The 27,820-nt window shown below is 39.7% G+C and overlaps 1 protein-coding gene and 1 long non-coding RNA gene across 2 annotated transcripts; both read right to left on the bottom strand.

Moving 5' to 3' along the window:
• Nucleotides 1–4,206: 4,206 nt before the first annotated feature.
• Nucleotides 4,207–5,278, bottom strand: LOC148851073 (uncharacterized). Its single transcript, XR_016098618.1, has 2 exons — nucleotides 5,017–5,278; nucleotides 4,207–4,872 (listed from the first exon to the last, which is right to left on the bottom strand). It is a non-coding gene; the product is annotated as an uncharacterized LOC148851073 (long non-coding RNA).
• Nucleotides 5,279–7,096: 1,818 nt separating this feature from the next.
• LOC148851074 (lysine histidine transporter-like 8) lies at nucleotides 7,097–27,552 on the bottom strand. The gene is made up of 5 exons (XM_088942407.1): nucleotides 26,340–27,552; nucleotides 10,638–10,771; nucleotides 8,597–9,024; nucleotides 8,355–8,486; nucleotides 7,097–7,767 (listed from the first exon to the last, which is right to left on the bottom strand). The coding sequence occupies exons 1-5, from the start codon at nucleotides 26,720–26,722 to the stop codon at nucleotides 7,282–7,284; spliced, it is 1,563 nt and encodes a 520-aa protein (XP_088798533.1). The 5' UTR covers nucleotides 26,723–27,552; the 3' UTR covers nucleotides 7,097–7,281.
• Between the last annotated feature and the right edge of the window lie 268 nt (nucleotides 27,553–27,820).

The following is a 27,820-nucleotide window of genomic DNA, read 5'->3' on the forward strand; positions in this document are numbered from 1 at the left end:
AGCTAATTATTGCACTGTGACCCTTATATGCATCAGGTCACCACCACCATATGAAGGGGAGTTTGTTGGGGGTTGGGTAGGGATGTTGAATTGGGTTTTTCCATTTTCACTGAAATAGGGCATAGGGGGTTGGGTTGAGATGAATATTATTAGGTGACACCGGCCGGGCTGAGTTTCCAAATTGGGGGGAGAGGATGGATTCAAATTTGATGAAATTACGACAACGACTTGACGTGACCAATACTATCAATTATCCAACAAATGGGTCCCTTGTGGATGAAGGGTGATGAATGATCATCATCATCACTTGCTACACATGCACCCACTAATGATGCTATTGTCGCTACATAAGATGACGCATTGACTAGAAATTCACATTACATTACATATTCGGGGTAGTCCCGTTTTGCACCAAACAAAGAAACAAAATAAAAATAGCAAGGTCAGTTGTTCAGATTGGTCCTTCATTCATCTCATTGATTTACTGCTTTAAGTCAATTTAAGAGAGCTTTGAATTCCCTGAAAGCAACCTTAAACAGCACATGTAAGTATGCCCTGTCAGGCCGTCCCACGTTGATCGTCCGATACAGGGAAGGAGAGAGTAATTTTAAGAATGAAGGGAAGCAGTGGAGTGGGGTGGGGTGAGTCATGAGTGATGGTTATGGGACCCATAAGAAATAAAAGGGTGGAAGCGTCAGTTATAGAGAGTTAGGGTACGAGGTTGAGGTTGCAGGAGGGGAGGGGCCCAAGTTCGGTTACGGTAGGGCCAAGAGGCCGTTTTAAAAAGCATATGGGGGGGTGGCCGGTGGGGTTAGACGTTAACGACTCGGTGGAGTATAGGCTGGACTGTGGCCCCCACAGACATGGAATAAAATACTGAACAGGTGCTCTGTGACCTTTTGTTACTCACTCCCACATAGTTCATAAATATATGTCTGTTGCTTTTGCTTATCACGATTCTACCTACACTGCGGTCTGCGTGCGGTTGTGAGCTGTGGCCGCTGGCCTGGATGCCTGGATGCCTGGATAGGGGTGGGAGGTGGAGGTGGGGTGTCCGTGTATCGTCAATTACTTGCTTTTCACTTTTGAGTCCCAGGTTCAGGACTCAGGACACGGGGATGGAGGCGACGATTTTGAATTTCAGGCGCCATGCTTCATTCATCATTCTTCAGGCCGAGTCTGTTAGGCTGTTAGGCTGCTAAGAAAGTTCAAAATTTTGATATGATATCATATTGTATTAGTGGCTTAATGCTATTCTTCTACAGGGGTTATATTGGAGTTTGACCCGGTTTAGGGGATAGATCAGCCTTAAATTGATCCCTCTGAACCGATTTCAATGAATAAGAAAAGAAGAAGAAGAATAAAACGGATTCCGATACAGGCCGCCGATAGGCTGGGTGTTATATTGGACTAGGTCCACAAAATCCATTCCCAACCGATGGGATTGGGTGTTCAATCTGGGTCGAATTGGATACGCCCAGGACCAGGCCTCATCACCAATTTAAGCCCAGACTTGACTTTGACTGGGCTTGCTGTTGGGAGTTGGGATCAAGCCGTCCATATAGAGATAATTAAATACGTTGGATATATAATATAGCTGGAATGGGTCAAGCTTCGAGGAGCCATGGCCAACCCAAATCTCCCAATTCTGAACAAACATAGACCATGCATGAACGTCACCCAAGTCCAAACCCAAATGAATAAATGTTAATTGAAAGGTGAATATGGAAGAGTTTGAAGAAATCCCAGCAGTCAGGGCTCATGGGTTGCACATGCACCCCTTGTTTTGAAACAAAATGCAAACCCAACAGTAATGTTGTAAAGACTAAAGAACTCGTGCTAAAATAGGTTAGCACCTTTAGACCTTAGCTCGAGCTTTGCACCCTAAATTAAATACATTTTAGTACAAAATTACAAAGAATAAGGCCTAGCGGCTACCACTTAATTCAATCTTTATGGGAGGGAGGCTTGTGGCCAACTAATAATCAATCGTAGACACATTAGAACTACACACATAGAGAAGAAGCCTTAGCAACTCTACCAGTACACCGGTTTGCTTATCCAAGGACCGGACCGAGACCAAGAGCGAGAGAGCTTTGGGTTTGGGACAACATTAAACGGCGGCAAATGCCCTCTGACACTCTCAACTGCTTTTACTTTTTTTCTTTAGAAAAACCAGTTGAATAATAAATGAATTAGAGAGACAGACAAAAGCACACGTGGTATGATTGCATGCTTCTTTCTGCTAAAGACCCATCCATGAATGCAGTGCAGGCAGTTCCAATGGGCTTCGATATTGCCTCGATCATTGTCCATGGGGATGGATCATCAGTTGAGAAATGAGTGCCTGTCGATTTGTCTTGTCTTCTTTTTCTTTGCTTATTTTTAATATATGTACCACCTTCAACTCAAATATTTAATTAGTACATGACGAATAATAGTGCAAAATTTTCCTCTATCTTAGCAGTTTGCACATGCTTTCCATTGTACAAACCCCTTCTATGATTTTTATTTTAATTTTTTTAGGAGATGTTCTTTTTTTTTTTTAGATTTTGAGAGGGGAGAAACTTGGTCAATGAGATTTGATTCTTATTAATAAAAAATTATATATTTTTTTTTCATTTAATGTGGGGATCAGTGAAAATTCATTTTTCTGGATATCATTTATCCGGATGAGTGATACATATCTTCTACGTGGATAAATAATTTTCCCACATAGGGGGAAGTTTCCAACACTTGAATGGGATAAAAATGTCCTACGTGGATAAATAACTTTCCCACCTAAGGGAAAGTTTCTAACACTTGAATGGAACAAAAATGTCCTTTTTTAATAATGGATTTTTATGGTTCAAATGGTCATTGACTTATTTACTTGGGAAATAAAAGAACTTAATTAAATACACTTATCTGGATAAATGTTTTTTAAGAAAAACTTACCGAAATAATTGCATTTATCCAAATAAATAACTTACTGAAAAGCAAGTGAGGCCTTAATTTCAAAATCATACATTGCCAAAATAGACTAATTTCGAAAACTAGGAAAACGAGCTATCAAAATTTGAAGGAAAATTTATCATTTTAAAAATGAAAATGGACAGCAAACAGAGAGGTTTTCCTTTAATTTTTTACAGCCCTGATAAGTATTAATACTAGTTAGATTATGCTATTTCAACCAACCTGAGATCATCATTTTGATCATGGATTCAGTGTAAACCGTATACTGGAGGCAGGAGATCAGCTTGATTGGGTACCTTTAATGAGAGTATTAAGGAACAATTTAGTATTACCACGCCCAAATCAGTTGGGAAGCCCATTCAGATCGACATTGGAAATTAGGAAGCCTTGTCTTTCTATTCGAACGAGCATTTGATTGATCCTATGCTACTAATTGGGTTGAGTGGTTGACAATAACGTCATCCCCTTGAAATTGGATCCATTCCTCACAAATTTTTTTTCACTAATGCTCACAGCCACTTGCAGCTGTGCATTGGGAATATCTCTCTATGAATAATATATACAAATATGAAAATGTTTCCAATGCATATTTGTAAAAGGCTGTGAGCACCGTTTTGCGAAGATTGAATCCAATATACATTCCATAATGTGTTTAAGCTGGGCAATAATGTGATCCAACTTTTCAATTCTAATCAATACAATATTTCTTTCCTTTGAATGCTTACTATCTAAGCAGTTTACCCCGAATCCATCGGTTTAGGCCTTGTACTGTAGGGCTGCAACTTGGGCTGGGTTGGGCCCAACGCCCAATCCAACCTAAAGTTGGGTCAGGCTGGGATTGGGTCAAGGGATTTTATATTTGTTTAGGTTAGGGTTGGGGCTGACTAGGTTGGTTGGGGGGTTCAAAACCTCAAGTTGGGCTTGGGTTGGCCTCAACCCAACCCAACATAGTCTGAGTCGTGCCTTAATTTGCTTTGTGTGGTTGTTTGAGTCTTTGAGATGGCTCATTTGGAGAATAAAATAACATGTTTGATGCTGTGTTTTAAAATGGATTCAAAAATAATTTTTTTCCATCCAGTTGACGAGTCAGTGGTTCAACCATTTAGGTCAAATGGTCAATTTATGACATTTTAATTAAATAATAAATAAATATAAAAAATTATGCATCTGTATTAATATATAATTTTCATATTTTTTATGAAAATTATATAATATATAAATATAATCTTCATATTAAACAAAAAATGAGTATGATAAATATAAATTATTTGTATTGGTGACAGAAATGGCTAAAAATACAAAACAAACAAACCCACCCCGAACCCTAACTTAGTGATGAATCAATCAGTCTAACTGGCTGATTCAACCAAGGATTGAAAACACCATTGATGCCGCGATTGCTGCAGTGTGCTCGTTCCTCTGATCAATAATTGTACTGATACCTTCCAAGCATAACAGAGAGCCTATGTGATTCATTGAAGCGCCTAGGAAGTCAAAGAAAACAGTAAAGGCAAGTCTCCAAATAAAAGTGACCCATGATTGATTCAATGCACTGTTAACGTCCACCAGTGCATTCAGACCTATTAAAACTCTCGGGTTTTTTATATGTAAGCGAGCTGGTCTCACATTCAGACCAATTAAATCCGTCATGAAAGAATTAACCTGCAAATATATATAGAAAATACAAATCCACTGATAATCAAGAAAAATATAATGAGGAATCAAATCCCGAAAAGACTCAAATTTGTCAAAGAGAATTTCTTTTTTCGAGATACAAGAACCATGATCTTCCCAAGAGCTTACACCAATTTTTCTTACACAAATATCCCATTTCAACAATAAAATTTGATTCCCTTGCCACCCCACAATCGAAAATCATGGGGAGTTTATGATCTACCCTCTGAAGTAGAGCCTCTCCTGTAGGAAGAAGCAAGGATCATTGACCTGATTGTCACAGTGAATAGCACAATATTATGCTCAATCCAGCTTGGGGATACAACAATCTGTTTGTTATAGCAGGAATAATGAGAAAAACCAAGTATAATCAAGCTACATACCCACCTGGAAACATGGGAACCTCAGCTTTCATGCATAACAACAGTGGATGATAACACTTCACTGGCAAGAAAGGCACGCATTAATGATGCATTCCATCTCTTGCACACCAGCCCAGGGACAGAAAGCTGCTCCAGTGTGCAAGAGATGGAATATATCATAAACCCATGTGAACATAGCTGACAAACCAAGAAAACAGATGACAAACAGAGAAGGTATCTTTGAAGTTCTCTCAGGCAGAAGACTGAGAGCAATACTTGCTCTGTGTGTTTGAAAATCCATGGAGTTTGAACAATTTATAGAGGTGATGGGCTTGACTTGAAGATCCAAAAGTCCTTTTCCAAAGGTGAGAAATGGTGCCTCATCTGAAAGTTCGAATTGACTGTTGGTTCTTTATGTTAAGGCATTAGTCTTACTCTTGAACGGAATTAGAATATATATAAAGGTAGGATTAATGTCTTAATCATGTTATTCTTATGCCTCTGATTGATTTAAGGAACCACGGAATAAGAGTGTAGAACAGTAGAAGTGCGTGGACCAAGCTAAAATGCTCTATGACGTGGAAGTCACCCATGAAACCTGCAACCGACATCTAATGTAAAGTAGATCCATTAATTGATGTTGGGTCTCTGTAATTTTCTTTTTTCTTATTGAAATTCCTTAAGAACTTTCCCTCATTCACAATCAAACCAAACACACCCTTAATTATCCTCTGCTGATGTGATGCTGTGTCATGCAGAGATGCATTTGATGTAGGCATGAAAAAGAGACTTTTTCCATTAGGATGACCTTACAGCTTTTCAAAATGTTTTTTTTTTTTTTTCTTTAACCTCAAATCTCGATCTCTTTCTTGTGCCTTTGGTAAAGCAAAAGCTGGTCTTGTCTGTTGTCCTTGAATTATTCCCGTGGCTGGCCTGCCCCTCTATGTCTGTGTGAAACTTTGAAGCTCTCTCCTAGCAGTTTTTGATCCATAGACCGGCTTCACTACTCACTAGTTCTACCCAAAATATAATAGACGGAGCTGACAACTAGCCACTGCAGAAAGATTTTTCCTTTTGTATGTGGTCCCAATAAAATATGCTTGGAAACAGTGATAGAGAGAGAAGATGAATTGTGTTGTTGGTTCTCAGTCCTCAGTGTTTGGGCCATAATTTTAATTGAATAAAAAGAAAAACAAGCCCAAGAAGCTTACGCACGCATGTTTACAGGACTATATATGTTTCTGGTCATCCTGCAACATGCACGTTACGCACTTTTAACAATGTCTACAAAGCTTACACTAGTCGACAGAATGGCATAAAAAGAAAGATTCAGCTCTCATTTACATACACTCCTGGCTCAGCCGCTAAGGTTCACTACAATTCCATTGGGTTAAGTAAATGTTTGTTGAATAAATAGGTCAGAAATCAGAATTCAAGGTGGAGTTTCTCTCTTTGAAAGCTTTAAGCCTGGAGCTTACACCTATTTCCCAGTTGGACTTGTTTACACCCCTTGATTCAGTAGTTATTTTACAAATTGAAAGAATAGGGAGAAGAAAATTTTGAACTTGGATGGAGACGAGATAGACGTGTATTTTCACATGCAAATTAAATAGAACTAGGTAAAACAAACCATTCAGACTGCATTTTTCCTTCAAAGTTCATACTGTAGGTTCACACAAGTGGGGTCACTCACCCACCTTAGCAAGTTTGTGGTCATTACGAGGCTTGCTGTAACCAGAAAGTATATCTCACTTTCTCAGAAATCCTAAAATAATTCCTTAAAGGCTAGCAAGGTAAATTTACTTGATAATCTGAGACCCCAATTCATCCATATTCATCACCAGATATTGTTAAATTTCTTTTAAGACTCCATTTGATGCTTGGGGAAATTAAGGAAAACAAATGATTTCTAATGATAGCCATGGAAAATGATCAGATTTCGGAAAGTGAGTACTAGCTTTAGGAAAATGGCACTCCTGCTAGTTTTCTCCAAGTCATTTTCAAATCAGAAGTTGCCTAAAGCACCGGGGAAATTAAGAATATGATTGGTGTTCTTGTTAAATATCATTTTCCTTCATTTTACATGCAACCAAATGCAGCCTAAATCCAAAAGCAAATTTCATGCCTGCTGTAAACTACCAGAAAGACCATTAGCAGAGTACATTACAAAAGCATTTAATGAGCCCTGAACTGGATTCATTTGAATTTCACATTCATCAAACCAGTAATAGAAAAAACAAAAGATTGTAATTACATACACTGAGGCCCACTATCACAAGTTTACAATGCCTCAATTCGGTTTAAAGAACTTGAACTTAAGCCCATTGTTCACGATACTCCAAACACCCCCAATACTTAAAGCTAAGCTGAAAGCAACTCCTAGCCACCCAAGTGTCCAATTGAAGTACCAATTAAAGCTGAACTTTTGGGGCTTCTTTATGAGAACCCACATGAAGCAAGGGTAAGCAAAGGTGACAGGGAGAGTAAGTCCTCCCAACAGACCAGCAAGGCTGGAAAGGAAAGGGAGTGCCACTCCAATGAAAAAAGAGATGAATCCATAGAAAACTCGGAAACCTGATCGCACCCAAATTGAGCAAGGGCGGTTGATACGGCCTGTGTACCCTGCTTCGAAACTGTCAAAAACAGGCATGGAGTATATCTGGAAGCTACTCAGGCAATTGAACACAACTAAGAGGAAAGTTGTTGCAAGAAGTCCTCGTGGAATGTCATGATTATGAAATGCATACAAGGCACCCAGAATCCCTCCTGATGGCATCTATAACAATAATCAGACGGAGGATTGAAATTCAGTACCAACCACAGACACACAGACATAACCATAAGCAGCATCAAAATACTTGTATGTGCATCATGTAAATACTTGCACATGAAAAGACATGGATATCTGCCTTCCTAAATCCTAAGGGATTTTTTTAAAAGTCATATTAAATTGCCAAAAAAACTTACCAACAGTATACAAGCACAGCTTTCACTCTTTATTTGTACTCACAAATGAATTATCTAATACACTATCTTTTTAGCAAAAAAAGTATTTAATATATATCTGTCTATTTAGATATCTGGTTTTATTTCTTAATAATTAATGGTCTCTCTGTTTGCGTCTCTCCTAAGCTATATGACAGTATACCCAATATATTTGGGTTGTCCTGTTTAACACCCTCACAATGAAGCTGTGGCTCCCCACCGTGTTTGTCTGAACAGTCACATAGGCTGGATACACTATAAGCAGACATGGCTGTCTGCATGCATTCTAACAAAGTTTTGAGTTGGAAAGGCGATAGAGTTTGTGGTTTATGTTAGCAAAGTTAATGTAAGAATAAAGATTGTTAGTATTGTACTTACAAGGTTCCCATATGCCCAAAAACCTCCAATTGCAACGGGAAACAAGCACATCGCAATGAAAAAATAGGCAACCTTAGCTCCCCTCCACATTGGCACATGAGCTGGGTGTTTAAATGTTGATGGTATTGTCGCCTGAAACATCCAATTAAACTCCTTGAAGTCAAGATAACTGAATGAATTTAGAAAGAATAAGTAATATGACACAAGAATGTAGGTAACAGTTCAGTTCATCTAACAAATACCTGAATCTCCAATGCAAGATTGTGACCCCTGAAAGCAAAAGCTATGATTCCAAGTGCATTCATGATTGAAAAGACTGAGGCAGAAAATGAAGGAGATGCAAGGGGCTGATATGAGATTGAGGATGGCCTTGGTTGACTAACAGAGAGGACCCACACCATGGTGGAGTAAGTGATGGCTGTTACAGCCCCTATGAGAGAAAGCCCAGCAATTGAGTTGAGATTTGGAAGCTGAGACAAAACAATGCATAAAGAAGTGAATACCAGGTACCACTCTACGGTTGTTAAAGGATTTGATGAACAGAGGGGTCCACAGACTATCTGGAAGAATAGCTTCATGGTCTCCCCTCCTGTGAGAATCAAAGCTGTTGCAGTCCCTGCCGATAGGTAAACTGTTGGAAAAAGAGCAAGCCACACACCTAACCTTTCCCCTGCAGAAGACAGAGAGAAATGTGGCATAGTAAGAAGCAAAATAAATTACACTAATTCATCTAGGTTTTGATACTGCTGTCATTACCAGTAATAGGAGTGCTTTAGAGATATGGATTACAATCTATTAACTGTAATGTGAATGACATTTAATATTGAATATATCATCATTACAATGATAACACTACCACTTTCTAAACATTAAACATTTTAATGCTTTTGCAATAAAATTCATAATGAGATGGCACATCAAATACACAATCTCATATTTGATAATAAACTGTTGAAAAAACAATAAAAAACAGAAAAAAAATACAGAAGGTTTTCAGCCTTGTAATGATGTTTCATTTTCTTTAGTAAGGAAAGGTATTTTATTAATCAGAAACAGAACTGAGCACAAGTACAATAGAGATTAGCCAGCACAAGATTGTATACAGAAATTTCCAGCTAAACCAAAAACAGGATAAATGCCCAAACAAAAAGAATACCCTAGAAAGGGTGGAAGAGTAGGGCACATCCCAGAAAGGTTTCAGCACCAAGGTCCAGGTAAAAGTCTAAAGCAGAATCCTCCTATGAAACTCCTCTTGGGTAACTTTGTTGTCAAAGATCCTAGCATTGCAGTCCTTCCACAAAGTCCAAGTAATTGCCAAAGGAATGGCATACCATGCCAGATTTCTTATGCTCTTGAGGCCTTTCACAGGTCAGCAAGATAGGGTCTTTTCAAAGCACATTTCTTAAGGGAGAAGTATTTTTAAAGAAACAAAAATTATGCAATATCACATACAACAGGAAACAGTGAAGGATGAGAGATGTAGAAACTCAATCTATAATACAGTAAAAAAAATGAAGACAATAGTGAAGCAAGTCTCTGTGGTTCAAGTATTAAACATCATGCTACATCTAAGGGCAAGATCAAAATTCTTCACTATGTAAATTAGTTGTAATTCTAATTAGAATGACATGAGTATAAATGGCCCTGTAATAATGAATTACCAAAAATAAAAGGTTGCTCTGACCATTATTTGTGGTCAAAGTGTGAAATTCAAAATTGTGAACAGTCTGAAGTGGAAAAAAATGTTAATAGTTAACAAGAGTACATGACACCTATTATAACAACATCAGATTCCTTTTTGTTTAACCATCTAACAAATTAACTTTAAAAAAGAACCTTAGAGGTACACTTTTTTTAAACTTTGTTTAATTAAATAAGTAAATTCATCTGGTTGAGATCACTCAGACACTAATAATGGAAATTCCAGGAATATCATGCCAGTTGCCCATATTCCAACTATTTGACGATTCAATCCAAGATTTAATATTTCATTGTACTAGATTTCAGCATAGGTAGGAACCAGAATTTTGACTAAAATTCCACTGACTTTTCAAGATTCCATTCAGAAACTACAAGGGAAACTCTCTTTTTTTGTAATGAGTAAACATATGTAAGAGGAAAAGAAATTCTGCCCGACTCTATCCTCCATATTAACAAAACCAATTGACTATTAGGTCCCATCCATTGCATGTATAACATATTTTTCTATATGTTGACTGTTGCATTAAGTCTATCACACAGGTACTTCAGCTTCCTAATAAAAAATTGCTTGTTAGCTCTTACCAAATGCTGCTTGTGCAAGCTCTACATATCTGTTGTACCTCTTCCCAGGAACTGCCTCGTGCAGCTGGACTAGAATCCACAGAGTGTAAAGTTGCCAGAAGTAGGCTATGGTCAGGGATATTATCCCCCAACTCCTGTAATGCAACAAAAAACTTGCAATAACATGCTTAAAAAGTTGAATGTGTTATGATGCCATGTATCTCAATTTAAAAACATCAACTTCAGAACCATTTTCTAAACCCTAACAATAAGGAACCCAAAAAAAGGCAAGCAAAACCTGGGAGACTAAAGACCAATGATGAAGAAGATCAATGACAACTGTCTAATTGGCAGACAATAGCACTAAACAACCAATTAGAGTGAGGAGCAGGGAATGATTAAGGATGATAATGCTTTATGTGTTTTATTCTTGTTCTTATGTTGAGGAAACATTGTTTAATAAAATCTTTCATTCAATCACACCTACGGCCATTGCTTGTAAAATGGTAAATCTCAAGCTGACAGTGACAAATGTGAAAATGTGGTTCAAGTCATAGCAACTACTGTGCAGATTGCCAAAGATGCTCTCATTCAATCAATACCCTATCCCTATGCCTGCAATCAATGAAACTTCTGTAATAGCTTAATTGTTTAACCTCCAAGATAACAAGAATGTATCATGTATCCATTATCATTGTCTGTGGATTTCTTTCAATAAAAAAAAATAAGAAAAGAGACCAATCTATAAGATCTATCTTTAGAATCCCAGTAGTAGTATAGTAGCAGAAGCAAAAAGATTGGGGAGGCACTATAAGATACTTCTTTGGGGGCCAGGAGATTCTAAAAGGGACGACCTTATCAAATGGAAAGTTGTATGTAAAAGTTTATTTTTCTTCTGTAACCAAATATCTAATAACCATCTAAGGGTTTTGGTGGCATTTTTCTTAGTTGGACTGAATAGCTGGACCTTGGAAGGGTAAGAGGATTGGATTAATTTGTTGTCATTCATGAAGAGATGTTCCTAATACACAGCTGCAACATGCTGTGCGGAGAAAATCCCACTTTTCAACTAGGGTATTATGTAATTACTTACATCAGATTTTCACACTAATGATTGCAGCCTGGGATTGCTAAAAAGGGGAAAACTTTGGCTGTTGGGAGCGTTTGTGGACATGACACATTACCATATATTTGGGGTAAAAGAGTTTTTTTCTCAATATTCTTTTGGCTAGAAATACAAGCATGGGACTAAGTGGGTCGGCGTATCATGTGGAAGAAGCTCCCCAACAACCCTCAAGTGCCAAAGTTTTGTCGGTAATAAGATAAGCAAGCAGCCTACTGTCTATAATTTTGTTTCCAGGCTTATAGAGCCCTTGCTACATGAATGAGATAAACAATGTCTTAATTGCCTCTGGGTGTGAAAAAATTTATGATACCAGAAAGACATGGTATTGTAAGAGCTTAGACCAATCAAAGCACCATGAATTTTGATTAATACCAGCTAAATGGACAACCATAGCGAAAAGTGTGGATGTAGTGCAAAATTTTTTTTGGACTAAAAGTACCTTCTATTTCTTTCTTTGAGAAAGGGTATAAAAGCCATTTTATTATAGCTTTAATGGCTACTAAAATGCCCATATTTGTATATTTAGTCCATCTCTAATTGCTAGGTTTGGAAATGTAGCTTCAATTATTACTTTCCACCTCAATTTAATCCCCTCTCATTAAGTCTTATACTTATGATATTAAATCTCATTTTCTCTTATTAAATCTTATATTTAAGTTGTTTTCACTAATAAATGCTACTAATTAGATCTATATCAATATTTTTAACTATATTTTAAAATTGACTCAAAAACAAAACCATTCTTTATCCAAGTGGTGGTTAAGCAATTCAACCATTCGGATCAAATTGATTAACCTGTGAAGTCATAATTAGGTAATAAAATTTTTAAAATAGAAATAATATAGAAAATTACAAAACCGTAGAAAAAATTTAGACACATTTATGATATTTTATTAATCAAATTAAAAAAATAAGTGTAATAAACAATAATTATTCTTATTGATAGTGAAAATGAAATACATAATTTAGAACTAACAAAAAATAGAATATAAAAATCAATAATAAATAGTTTAACTTTTGGGTTAAATGTGTTAACCTTTAATGTCATAAATAAATAATAAAAAATAATAAAATATGAAAATGAAAAAATACATAAATTTTGCAAAAAAAAAAAAACATTCAGGCACATGTATAATATCATATATTTATGATATTAAATAAAAAGTATTAGAATTATTTTTACAGACAAAATATATATAGAAAAAACTGGACACATTTATAATTCTATTTTTACACTACTATTAAAAATATGAATAACATTGTGGAACTTTCTTTTGACTAAAATACTCATTTTTTAATTTACTCCCTATTTAATTGTAAGGTTTAAATTGTAAATTGAACTACTATTTTTCACCTCATTCAATTTCTCTATTTAAATCTTACATTTTTGTGAGAAATGAATAAAAGAAAAAAGATACACCAAAAAGATAAAACATTACAAAGAGAAGAGTCTAGCCAAGTAGGTAGGCCTATTGATAATACTTGAAACTTCACAACTCGATCCAATTATCACATATTTGGATGAGATGTTTATGTAATCAAATTTGGATTTTGCAATATTTGTTTGATTAATAATAAAAAGCAAAAAAGCAAAAAATACATAATTTTTATAGAAAATTTTGGATATATTATTACTATCATTATCATCACCTAAAATTACCACATAAAAAACAAGTTCACACTTACTAGTAGATTAAATGGAACCAACTAATGTTGGCTCAATTGGTAGGATCTTTGACTCATTAGAGTAGAGACCTAGAAGACCTGGGATCAAATCCCCTGCCACCGTGTCACAAGTGACTGCTTCACCAAGCCTTCAAGTGCCTTCGCCATGCCCACATCTCGCCATTAGAGTGCCATCAAGTGTGTCTTGGGTGGGGCTACTTATGTATTTTGTATTGGGGGATACCAGTGGCATAATTGTAAATACAAGTATGATAGTTCAATATTTTGATGTAACCTTCTTCTAGAGCACCAAAAGCTTAAGCTACTCTTTGAGGGGAGGTAGGTAGTTGAGTGGTGCCAATACCGTGTAAAGGTTAAGCACGAGGTCCCCTCGATACAAACTTGTGTGCTTGTGCTTACCACCCTTTAATGCAATACAAATCATCTTTTGACTAATTCATGTGCCATCTTGTTGCCTTGTTTTTTGTTGTTGCTTATCTCATAGTTTTACTCGACCCACAACAAGTGCCGCACAGGGCCTCACCATCTAGCCCTGTAACAGTTGGTATCATAGCAGGAGCTCCACTACACATTGGACCCTATCAATCGACTCACATCCAGCACAAACAATGAAAGGCAACCGCGACGCCACCAATGACATACTACATGGACTGTCTCAAGCCCATGACACTGACAAGGCACCAACCGGCAAACCTTCCAAAAGCCAAGCCCCAAAGGGCCGCACAACCAAAGCAGGCAAGCAGGACAAGTCCGTTGATCAATTAGCAAGTATGGACATGTGTGTCTTGCGTTGCGAGGCAACCGTGGGTGAGACCCGAGATCGGGTTAATGAACTCCAACTAAACATGGAGACCGTTGAGCATGCCGTGGTAGAGCTAGAAACCCATGTCAATGGAGCCCTCAAAGAGGTCCATGACACCTTGCAACGTTCCCAAGCCAGCTCCTCCCAAAGCAACCTCCAAAGCATGATTGACAACTTTCAAGCACAATTGGATGAGATGAGGGGTGAGATATCCCTCATAAAAAGGGCCATGGCCAATTCAACTAGTACCTCATCTGCTCCAACCACACACATAAAGATACAACAACCGACGCCCTACTCAGGTGTGCGGGATGCCTGGGAGCTAGACAACTTCTTGTGAAAACTTGAGCAATATTTCTCTGCGACTAGCATACATGATGATCAAATTCAGGTACACATAGCCATCTTGTGTTCAAATGATATTGCAATGTTATGGTGGCGTAGGTGTTGTCAAGACATGGAACGGGGCACACGTACCCTCGACACCTGAGCCGATTTCAGAAGAGAGATCAAGCGACAATTCTACCCTGATAACGTTGAGTACCTTGTGCAAGGAAGATGAAGAACTTGAAGCAAGATGACTCATTGCATGATTATGTTCAAGAATTCTCAGCCTTGACACTTGAGATCACTGACATGTCTGATAAGGACCTCTTGTTCAACTTCATGGATGGTCTCAAGCCATGGGCCGAGCTTGAGCTACAACGAAGAGGGGTGAAGGACCTAGCAACAGCAATGGCAGTGACCGAGCAACTTGTAAACCTAAAGAAGCCGGATGAAGTAGACCACCAGCCTCCTAGCCCACGTACCGAAAGCTTAAGTGGGGGAGACACGCAGTCCACGTTCCCTCGAGAGAAACAACCATCCACTAGCAAGCCAGTTAATCAACAGCAAGGGAAGAAGCCACAAGGATCTTCTAACTCCCAAGGTTACTGTTGGATTTTAATCTCATAAGAGATTAAATCCAATGGGTTTGATTGGTCAATTACATGAGAAATTGCACCTGCACACTTGATTGAAAAATTAGCTTTTCTCTTACAAAACCCATCTTTGAACTTGTCCCACATTGAAAAATTATAAGCTTTGTTTTTAGTATTTTAATAGGAGTTGATTTACACTCCTTAGAATTAGTAGAGGAGAGTATGGGGGTTTGATACCGCGCAACATGTGGATGCATTCGTGGAAGAATTACCGCCGCCAGCAGCAGCAGTGAGGGGGGGCCCACACAACAGCTTATCTTGCCACGTCAGCTCTTCTTGCCAGCTCGCCAATAGTTTACTTATTCCAGTTCTGTTCTTACTTATCTATTAGAGATAGGAACTGAGTTTCTGTTAGAAGTAGGAGTTCTGTTCTTAATTATCTAGTTTTGTTCTTACTTATCTATTAGAGATAGGAACTGAGTTCTGTTAGAAGTCTGTTAGAAATAGGAGTTTGATTTAAAGTTGGATTGTCCTAGCTTAGTCGAATGGAGTAAGGAGTCTCCTCTTGTAATCTCCTATTTAAGGAGCTGTGATTTGGGAATAAAGTATTCAGTTTCCAGTCAAGAGAAGAGTGAGGAGAGTTCGGGTGGTCTCTTGGACAAATCACCCATTCAATTTTCCACAATAGGGTCTACACGCAAGGGAAGGCGCAAGGGGAAGCAAGAGGTTCTCCCCGTGGACCGACCCGTGACGAGATCCTACGCCCGGGCCCATAACATTTTGGTATCAGAGCCTACCGTCATGGGGGAACAGGAACCGCTGTCTTCCAAGGTCCATGAACTGGAACATAGGCTCGCAGAAACCAGCATGGAGGTTCGTGAAGTCAAGTATGATGTCCGGGAGCTGCAACGCCTGCTAGAAGCATTCATCTCCAACAAGGACAGAAGTTCTAAGGGAACCGCCACCACAAACAGCCGTCGTCCGGACTGGGCAGAGACGTCCAGTGAACAACAGATCGCTGCCCCGACAGCCGCAGTTATTCCCAAGTATAGCCGGCTGGAATTCCCATCTTACAACGGCATCGGAGACCCGTTAGGATGGCTGTATCGCTGCGAACAGTTCTTCCGTAATCAGCGCACTGATGACAAAGATAAGGTCAGTCTGACCGCCTTCCACCTATCAGAAGAGGCGCAGCTCTAGTTCTACCGACTGGAGCAAGAAGAATCCGGGCTTAGTTGGGGACAGTTTAAATCATATTGTCTCCTCAGGTTTGGACCACCTTTGACAAGCAACCCGTTGGGCGAGTTAATCAACCTCAAGCAAACTGAAACCGTGGCAGAATACCAACGCCAGTTCCAAACTCTTCTCGCTAGAGCAACCTCGGTTCGCGCAGATCAGCAAGTCGATATGTTCACCGCGGGGCCAGCAGAACCCTTAAGAGTGGACGTGGAGATGCAACACCTTCCCAACCTGGTCACAGCCATGAACCTAGCACGCGCCTTCGAACGCAAACTACAACTCAGCCACGGAACCTTCAATATGGGGCGGCCTCCATCAGCATGGGCATCCCCGGAACCACTCAGAATGGCTCCGTATTCAGCAGCCAACCAAGAACGGAATCCACAAACGAGCACCAATTCCAGATCAGCATCCAGTGTCGGGAGCAGTGTCGTTACACCCCCTATTAAGCACTTGTCCAGGGCTGAGATGGCAGAACGCAGGGCGAGGGGGCAATGTTTTAATTGCGATGAACTCTACTCAACAGGGCACAAGTGCAAGAGACTTTTCTGCCTCCTGGTGAAACAAGAGGAAGACGAGGATGAACCCCCTTCATTGGAACCCAATCCAGGAGGGCAAAGTCATTCCACCTATCCGGGATTCCTTTGATGGTGTTTCTCGACACCCATCCTAAATTCGAGCTTGAGGACAAGCTCGTAGTCCAAGAGGGGAGTAATGTTGTCGATGCATTCGTGGGAAGAATTACCGCCGCCAGCAGCAGCAATGAGGGGGGCCCACACAACAGCTTATCTTGCCACGTCAGCTCTTCTTGCTAGCTCGCCAATAGTTTACTTATTCCAGTTTTGTTCTTACTTATCTAGTTCTGTTCTTACTTATCTATTAGATATAGGAACTGAGTTCTATTAGAAGTCTGTTAGAAGTAGGAGTTCTGTTCTTACTTATCTATTAGAGATAGGAACTGAGTTCTGTTAGAAGTTTGTTAGAAGTAGGAGTTTGATTTAAAGTTGGATTGCCCTATCTTAGTCGAATGGAGTAAGGAGTCTCCTCTTGTAATCTCCTATTTAAGGAGCTGTGATTTGGGAATAAAGTATTCAGTTTCCAGTCAAGAGAAGAGTGAGAAGAGTTTGGGTGGCCTCTTGGACAAATCACCCATTCGATTTTCCACAATAGGGTCTGCACGCAAGGGAAGGCACAAGGGGAAGCAAGAGGTTCTCCCAGTGGACCGACCCGTGACGAGATCCTATGCCCTGGTCCATAACACTACGCGCGCACACACGTGTGCATGTGTGTGCGGCGCAGTGAGGAGCACTTTGCTCGCACTTCGCGCGCACCCGTGTGGCTCGTGAAGGACGGCTTTGGTTTTGGTGTGATGCTGACCGTTGATCACCATTGATGAGATCAACAGTCACGATTCGATCGGGTGTGATCAAGAGGCACAATTCAAAGTTAACAGTCATTAACTGTTAACTACTTTTTAAACAATCACAATGTTTGAAATTGTGACTATTCAAGGTGCCTTCTCTGAACCAGCACCTACCTTTTCTTCATACCTCTTCATAAACTATTTAAGGAGCATGAATCAAACTTCAAAAACACACATTTTCGAAATCCACTTTCTCTCAGTTCGGTCTGCTACAGTCTCACAAAAGGTTTCTCCGAAGATTCTTCAACACTGCTGGATGCAGATTCTCGCCCAAGGCTTTGTTGTATCCTGGGAACGGATTTGCCTGTAACCCAACAGCAAACTCAGTGAAACTGAGTGGGGGCAAATAATGTTCTAAAGACAGTGTCTTCAGACGCACCTCAGAGCTTCTCCTCCAAAGTTACAGTGACCCCATTTTCTAACAATTTTAGAATGTTATTCTGCAATGGAGGCGGAAGCAAACATGACTTCGATCAAGATGATGAACCAAGATCTTGTTCGACTAGACCAGTTCGATGGAGCAAACTTCAGCCGATGGCAAGACAAGATGATCTTCTTTATGACCACACTAAAACTATACTATCTGCTAGACCCGAATCTGCAATCACTTCCTGAACCCACTGACAAAGACTCAGAAAAACTAAAGAAGGAAAGAGCAAAACGAGAAGAGGACTCACTTCTGTGCCGAGGACACATACTGAATGCCTTATCAGACCGGCTCTACAACTTCTACAAGAAACTTACATCTCCAAAAGAAATCTGGAAGGCCCTGGAATTCAAATACAAGGTGCAAGAAGCAAGTACAAATAAGTATCTTATTGCAGAATACTTTGATTTCACCATGAACAACCATAAACCCATACTGGAGCAAGTTCATGAACTACAGGTGATAGTCAACAAAATTCGATCCCTTTACATCATCCTTCTTGAATCTTTCCAAGTGGGAGCAATCATTGCCAAACTTCCACCATTTTCGAAGGATTACAGGAAGAAGCTTATGCACAAGGCTAAAGAACTTACCTTGGAGCAAATTCAGCAAAACCTTTGTATTAAAGAAGAGTCCCAGATTAGAGACAGTAGGGATAAGACCCTGGTCGGTATGCTGAACTCTAAGGTCAATTTTGTGGAAAACGGATCAAAGAAGACTAACTCTGGATTACAAGTAAAAAAGAAGGATGGGAACTTCAAGAAGAGCAACAATAAGAAAGGATCCTGCTATGTTTGTGGAAATAAGGGGTCGGCATTGGAAAGGCGGAAGCAAGTCTGCAAACATGGTAGAAGACAATCTAGTGGCCATGATTACTGAAGTCAACATGGCAGAATCGCCTTTTGGAAAGTGGTTTGATTCAAGTGACACAGTCCATGTTTGCAAGGACAAGTCCTTGTTCAAGACATATGAAGAAGTGACTGATAGCTAGGAGGTAAAGATGGGAAACCAAACATGTGCCAAAGTTGTTGGAAGAGGTAGCGTAGAATTGAATTTCACCTCCAGAAAGACACTGACTCTCCTGAATGTTCTCCATGTTCCCAACATTATAAAGAACTTGGTCTCAGTAAATCTTGTTTATAAGTTTGAATCTGACAAACTAATCCTATCCAAGAATGGGATGTTTGTTGGAAAGGGATATGGTTGTAATGGTATGTTCAAATTAAGTATTAATGAAGGAAAAATTTCTACTTATATTGTTGATTCTTTCTCTTTATGGCATGATAGATTAGCACACTTGAATTTTAAATCCATAAAGAACATGAGAAAACTTGGTATAATTGCTTATAATAATGAATCAACTGAAAAATGTGAGATATATGTAAAATCTAAAATGGCTAAGAAACATTTCCCCAGTGTTGAGAGAAATTCTCAACTTCTATAACTAATTCATTCTGACATCTGTGAACTCAATGGTGTATTAACTACAGGAGGTAAGAGATACTTCATAACATTTATAGATGACTTTTCTAGGTATACCTATGTCTACCTTATGAGAATCTAAGGATGAAACCTTTGACATGTTTAAACTATATAAGACTGAAGTTGAAAATCAACTAGAAAAAAAAATTAAAATCCTTAGAAGTGATAGGGGTGCTGAATACTTTAAAAATGAGTTTAATTCTTTCTATGAAGAATTTGGAATAATACATCAGTGTTTTGCTCCTTATACCCTTCAACAGAATGGCCTGACCGAAAAAAAAAAAATAGAAAACTTACAGAAATGATAAATTGCATGTTGTTAAAAGCTAATGCACCCTTAAACCTATGGGGAGAAGCACTCCTAACAGCCTGTCATTTACATAATAGAATTGTTTATAGAGTTAATAACAAATGCCCATATGAATTATGGATAGGAAGAAAGCCTAATTTAGCATATCTAAAAGTGTAGGGGTGTTTAGCATATTATAGAGTTCCAGATCCTAAAAGAACCAAGTTAGGACTCAGAGCTAAGAGAAGTATGTTTGTTGGATATGCAGAACATAGCAAGGCCTATAGGCTTCTAGACTTAGAGTCCAACATAATAATTGAAACTAGAGATGTTGAATTATTTGAAAATAAATTATGTTCTGAATCTACAGAAAATGAATCCACAGAAAATGACAGAGAACCTGAAAGAGAAACTCAAATCTCAATACATGTTGATAATAATGAGACTGAAAGAAGAAATGATACAATTGTAACACCTACAATAGAACCTAGAAGAAGTCAAAGACAAAGAACAGAGAAACACTTAGGTTCAAATTTTATCTCTACTCAGTCAATTGTATTTTTGGTTGAGGCTGATAGAGAGAATATTTTAAATAAGATACCTATTGTCCTAAACATTGAAAATGATCCAAAAACCTACAGTGAGGCCATGACCTCTAGAGATACTGCCTTTTGGAAGGAAGCTATAAATGATGAAATGGATTCAATAATGTCAAATAACACATGGTACTAGTAGATCGGCCTCTATGATCAAAACCAATAAAATGTAAATGGGTGTTTAGAATAAAATACAACACTGGTGGAACTGTACAAACTTTTAAGGCTAGATTTGTAGCCAAAGGATTTAGTCAAAAGGAAGGGATTGATTACTTTGACACCTATGCACCAGTGGCTAGAACAACTTCTATTAGAACACTCATAGCATTAGCATCCATTTATCACTTATCTGTTCACCAAATGGATGTTAAAACTGCTTTCTTAAATGGTGATTAAATGAAGAGGTTTATATGGAACAACCAGAAGGATTTGTTCTTCCTAGAAATGAGAAGAAATTCTGTAAACTGGTTAAATCACTATATGGATTAAAACAAGCACCTAAATAGTGGCATGAAAAATTTGATTCTTGCATTCTAGCTTTTGGTTTTAAACATAATAGTGCTGATAGATGCATCTACTCAAAATTCACTGAAAATTATGGATATGTCTTTATGTTGATGATATGCTTATTGTGGGTACAAACATGGTTGTCATAAATGAAACTAAAAACTACTTATCCTCTGTCTTCAAGATGAAAGATTTAGGAGAAGTAGATATCATCTTGGGAATAAAAGTTAAAAAGCATAGTAGGGGCTATGCATTAAACCAATCACATTATATTGAGAAAGTACTTGAGAAATTTAAGCATTTAGGGTTTAAAGAATATAGCACACCATATGATTATAGTATAAAGCTAGTAGAAAATACTGGTAGAGCAATTACACGACTTGAGTATGCTAGTGCAATAGGAAGCTTGATGTATGCTATGCTTTGTACCAGACTTGATATTGCATTTGTAGTAAGTAAACTCAGTCGATTTACAAGTAATCTCGATGCAGAGCACTGAAAGCAATTTGGAGAGTTCTTGGGTATCTCAAGAGAACCTTGGAACTTGGCTTGTTTTACTGTGATTATCCAGTTGTACTAGAATGGTACATTGATGCAAGTTGGATTGCCGGTAATGGAGATAACAAGTCCACATTTGGATGGATTTTCGTCCTTGGTGGGGGTGCGATCTCTTGGGCATCCAAGAGACAAACTTGTATATCTCACTCGACCATGGAATCCGAATTCATAGCCTTAGCGGCTACTGGAAAAGAGGCTGAATGGATTAGGAATTTATTATTGGATATAAAACTTTGGCATAGTCCTATGCCTTCAATTTCCATTTACTGTGATAGTGAGGCAACTCTGTCAAGAGCTTACAGTGGTACCTACAATGGTAAGTCCAGACATATAAGTTTGAAACATGAATTTATTAGGCAACTAATTCAAGATGGAGTCATCACTATAACCTATGTGAGGTCAAGTAAAAACTTGGTTGATCCTCTTACCAAGGGATTGGCCAGAGAATTGGTAAGAATGACAACCAAAGATATGGGATTAAAACCTTTACTTAGTCACCTGTATGGTAACCAAACCTGAACTAAAAAACCATCAGTATTGGGTTTAATGGGTAACAACAGGTTACAACAATGTGACTGTTAGCACTAACATTGAGAAATTTCCCATCACAACATAAACAATGTTGTCCGTTATGATGAGAGGTTGAGTTAAACTCTTAATGAAGTTATGAAATGTGTCAAATAACGGAACACATAGTGGAACTTCACCTATGTGAACATAGAAGTGGTGTCGCTTCTCATGAGAGTTTGGGTTTGCTCTCGGGATTGTTCATGAAACCAGGAAAGAAGCACATGGCCATAACAGTGCTGAGCAAAACTTGAAACTCTTGCAGAGACTGGACATTTTTGTGTGTATAGTTATCTCCAGTCTGTCTTAAGAGTAATTGGTTTAAGATCTTACCATCAATAACTTTGATCTGAGATATATCTATACTAACAAAAGGTTTAAGTTGATAAACACCTTTTGTATGCATAACTGTGTGCGGCGCAATGAGGCGCTTTAGAGGCGCACTTTGCTCACACTTCATGCACACCCACGTGGCTCGCGAAGGACAGCTTTGGTTTTGGTGCAATGCTGACCGCTGATCACCGCTGATGAGATCAATGGTCACGATTCGATCGGGTGTGATCAAGAGGCACAATTCAAAGTTAACAGTCATTAACTTTTTACTACTTTTTAAAGTCACAATGTTTGAAATTGTGACTGTTCAAGGTGCCTTCTCTGAACCAGCACCTACCTTTTCTTCATACCTCTTCATAAACTATTTAAGGAGCATGAATCAGACTTCAAAAACACACATTTTCAAAATCCACTTTCTCTCTCTCTCAGTCCGGTCTGCTACAGTCTCACAGAAGGTTTCTCTGGAGATTCTTCAACTTTGCTGGCTGTAGATTCTCGCCAAGGCTATGTTGTATCTTGGGAACGGATTTGCCTGTAACCCAACAGCAAACTCAATGAAACTGAGTGGGGGCAAATAATGTTCTAAAGACAGTGTCTTTAGACGCGCCTCAGAGCTTCTCCTCCAAAGTTACAGTGACCCCATTTTCCAACATTCAGTTCAGGAGACCTGCCACACCTCCTTCCCCATGTTTCATCTACAATGAGATGCATTTGACCAATCAATGTCCATTGCAGAAGAAGATCAATGCCCTCATCACCAAGCTTAGTGTTGATGAAGCGAGTGATGAGGAGAGACTCACACAGGTGCCTAGAGTTGGTAACCTCAAACTCATATATGCCATGGTCAAGAAAGAGGCCACGACTAAACAGTCCAACAAATCCCACAAGGGGCTAAAACACATAGACATCACCCTTGGCGGGAGGCCAACTCAAGCCTTGGTAGACACCGGGGCAACACACAATTTAATCTCCCGGGCAAAAGCTGAATGCCTTGGCTTAACCAAACAAATGGGTTGGGTCAAGGCTATCAACTCGGGGGCCAAAGCAATTGAAGGTATGGCTCATGGAGTAGAACTCAAAGTGGGACCATGGAGGGGCAACATCAACCTATTTGTGGTTCCCTTGGATGATTTCCAAGTTGTTCTCAGAGTAGAGTTCCTGACACAGGCGGAAGCAGCCCTCATGCCTCACATCAACAGATTACTCATCTTAGACGAGCGCTCCCCTTGCATGATCTCGGTGACAACAGAACTTCGGGTACATGAGAAGCAACTTTCAACCATTCAACTGTGCCCAAGAAGCAGAGGTCCATAAAGTCAGCACCATGTCAGCAGTAGAGAAGGTCCCCTCTTTGACACATCACATCAGCACCATAATGGGTAAGGAAGCCATCATGAAGAAGCAGTCTCCGCCCAAGTCGTTCCAGCACCAGCCTCAACAACAATGTCAGCATCCGCACCAGCCTCGGCATCAACACTAGCATCAGCACAACCATCATCCAATGCCGAAGGTGCCCAGGAGACCAAAGGCCATCTCTAGCCACAACCATTTCAAACACGCCCACTATAGGGGAGAGCAAGTGCCATCCTCCCACATAGGTACCCTTCCCACAATAGCCATCACTCCATCCCTCCTAGGAACCTTGCGAGGAGCCACCACCAGGGGACAAATCATTTTGGGAATTTAAGTCCTGAACCTAGCCCCAACTTTCCCTTCAACCAAGCCAGACCCTCCTCTACCTGGCCCCAACACAATGAACACTTTCAAGACTACCCATCAAGACCATGCTTGGGCCCTAGGAGAGATAGTGTTCGCGGAGTAGCTGAAGAATCCTTCCTCACCAACAGCTAGATCAAAGCATCAAGTAAGAGTTGGTTTTCAAGGACAAAGGCCAAATTGAGTGGGGGAGACTGTCACAAGTGACCGCTTCACCGCACCTTCAAGTGTCTTCACCGTGCCCACATCTCACCATCAGAGTGCCATCAAGTGTGTCTTGGATGGGGCTACTTTTGTATTTTGTATTGGGGGGATGCCAATGGCATAATTGTAAATACAAGTATGATAATTCAATATTTTGATGTAACCTTCTTCTAGAGCACCAAAAGCATAAGCTACTCTTTGAGGGGTGCCAATACCATGTAAAGGTTAAGCACAAAGTCCGTTCGACACAAACTTGTATGTTTGTGCTTGCCACCGTTTAATGCAATACAAATCATCTTTTGACTAATTCGTGTGTTATTTTGTTGTCTTTTCTTTTGTTGTTGCTTATCTCATAGGCTTACAATGAGTGCTGCACGGGGCCTCACCATCTAGCCCCGTGACAACCGGTCGGAGGGTTTAAGGAAGGGGGATGTGTTACCCCGTAGTGTAGTCCCATGAAACAACAGAAATTACTGCCACTGTATTAAATGGATCGATGATTGTACTATTTGGATCGGATGTTTTTTTACTTTTTTTTTTTTAATCCACCAACATTTCTTAGCCAAACTGGACCCGGAATCCTACATAGCTGACGGTTCAACGGTCTGAATCAACGACGGTTGAAAAAACTGGTTTATAACAAGATTTTCATGGAGAGGCAGAAGCAGGCCACATCATACGGTAACAAATTAACAATGCTAGGTATGGGCAATGGCAAAGCTGGGAAACAAGGACGAAACGTTCCGCCGGGCAGCTCCCCTCCCCCTCACTCAAGGAATTAGACATGCACACGTAATTATTGAAGTTATTGGAAATGAGACCGGTGAAAAATCAAGATAGTGACATGACATGTGACATGCCCATTTCCTTACTTTTTCTTTTTAAGAACAAAAAAACAATCCCAATAAAATGAAGAGAAAACACCAAACATCAGCTTATGCTACTAGGAAGCGTTTCCTAGCCGCTAGATTGTTATCAGGCGGCATCCATGATCATGCCATGCCAATCTAACGGAAACAATTCGCGTCCAGATTAAAAATCCCTCCCTACAAGTTCCAACATGATCCCTGTGTGGGATCCACCATGCATGTGATTTGTTGGCACAGATCATCCGGTACCATTCCTTTTTTTTTTTTTGTATCAATACCATACCTTTCCAAGCATCATAAACAGGAATTCATGGAAGAAGCGATCGACAAAAAGCACAAAAATCTCATCTCGAGGAATGGACGACGAGGACCACAGGAACACTCGACACTCAACCCTAGAGAAAAGAAAAAAATATAAAAAAATAAAAAAGGAAAGAAATCGCATGCACTTGCACTTTTCTCTCTTTTGTTCCCCCTTATCCTCCGTGCCAGTGCAAGACCCGAGACCCAGACCATTCACAGAGTATGGTGAGACGGAGAGACAGAGGATACCAATGCAAACATGCGATATCAGACCAGACATTTGAACACAAGAAACACATCCCGTCTTTCTCACTTCTCAGTTTCAAAATCAAAATAGCCAAGAAATGTAAAACCAGACCAAATTTGTTGGTGCAGTAGAAAACAACCAAAGAATACTAGAACAGAGGCAGAAACTCAGAAAGAAAACCGGACCTACAGTTTTGAATCAGTGCATAATCTCCAAGCCTAAGGGACTATTTCATAATAGGAGCGGTCTATTCGGCTGTCAAGTTGTTCAGTACCACTACCCCATCCCTGTGTCTGAATATCAAATGCTACAACTATGAGCAAAGCAAAGCTACTGACCTACTGTTGGATGAAAAAACCGAAAAACACAAAAGTAAAGAAAGAAAATAAATAAGTAGAGGAAGAAGAAGGTAGGAAGGGGGTAAGGTACCAGCCGAGGAAAGCAAAGGCGACAGGTAAAACAAGAGCCTGAAACCCAACACCGGCGTTAAGGTTGTGAAAAGCGGCGTAATGAGCATTTCCGTTGCGAGACTCTGTGATGGGGAGCCATGCGTCCTGTGGATTGAGCTTGGTGAGGTGGCCCACCTCTTCCAGGTACCCTTTCATGTTTACGAGCACCCTCTTCATCGGCGTCCCAAGCGGGCTCAAGAACCTCGGCGATATCAACGACGTTGGGGTCCACGCCGTCGACAACTTTCCCTCCTTGGAGGCCGGCCTGGGGGATCTCTGCCCCGACGGGGTGAGTATCTCCGGCGTCGATACCCGAGGAGTTGCTGGTATCGACACCAGCTCCATATCTGCTCTGTCCTCCATTGCTGTTGTTTCTGCTACTTTTTCTTCACTGCTTAATCACTCACGTCAAAAGAGTATGTCGCTCTTACACAGTCCCGGGATTATGTGATGGTTTTTGTGGAAGAAGAAGAAGAAGGAGAAGAGTACGTGGAAATAAATTAGTGATGGAGTCCCGTTTGTTTCTGTCTGTCTCTGTCCAGATGGGTCAGTTTTAAACCAGTGATGTTTGTGTGTTTCTGTGTATGTATAATGTAAGTGGGCAGAGCGAGCAAGCGAGCGAGAGAGATGAATAATGGATTGTGGAAAGTGAAGAATATGGGGATAAAAAGAAATAGAACAAAGACATGAATAGAAACTCAAATAAAAAAAGAAAAAAGAGGACGAGAGTGATGGATCACTGTGGTCGGTAAGGACAAGGGCGACTGTGTAAGTTCAAAAACAGTAAATATGAAATGGAGTCGTCGTTCACACTTGGAACCACTCACCCTGCAGCATTGTTTTCCCATAAGACCCTTCTCTTCTTCTAGCAGTAGCTAGCACTGTAACAGAAGGAAAGATGTTGAAATATACATACGCGCCAAGATTCCAATAAATAATAATAATTGTTGCTGCTAAGGAAGGGGCCGAGGGCAACAAATTAAATCCGCTTCTTTGGATGTGTCCAACTTCAGACCAGGAGGATACGTTAGAGGTTTCAGTTATTATCCTGCGGGTGAAGACTTGGATGATCAAATTAGTCAAGTAAATGAGAGGGGTCGGACGAGATCAGATACGAGAATTCAGACAAAGTCACTCGAGAGCTAATAAGAGTGGACATGATGACTTTACCTAGAGAAACACCCCCATACACATCCATCAAACTTTGTTGTGAGGTGTTTATATAATTTACTAAAGCTTTGGGGAAAATGAAGCAATACTGGCTTAGGCTTCCAATGGTTATAGTTACATTGGAGTAGGAGTAGGAGTAGTACCACACTCGCACATACACACGAGACACGACACACACCCCTCTCGCCTCTACCCTGTCTTCTGTTGACATGACTCCGTAACTGCTGTACTTATTTGCGCGGAACTTCTCGTGCGCTTTCATTCCGTCTACTGCTCTCATTTCATTACTTA

This window comes from Nelumbo lutea, chromosome 5 (assembly GCF_056320005.1).
Source record: "Nelumbo lutea isolate HS-2025 chromosome 5, American lotus-T2T, whole genome shotgun sequence".
NCBI classification, from domain to species: domain Eukaryota; kingdom Viridiplantae; phylum Streptophyta; class Magnoliopsida; order Proteales; family Nelumbonaceae; genus Nelumbo; species Nelumbo lutea.

Excerpts from the sequence above, each read along its gene's own strand:
- LOC148851074 (XM_088942407.1), bottom strand. The coding sequence starts at position 26,722 with ATGGAGGACAGAGCAGATATGGAGCTGGTGTCGATACCAGCAACTCCT. Across the intron at positions 9,025-10,637 it reads GCTTGCACAAGCAGCATTTG|GGGAAAGGTTAGGTGTGTGG; the intron begins GTAAGAGCTAAC and ends TGTCTTCTGCAG. Across the intron at positions 8,487-8,596 it reads ATCTTGCATTGGAGATTCAG|GCGACAATACCATCAACATT; the intron begins GTATTTGTTAGA and ends TGGATGTTTCAG.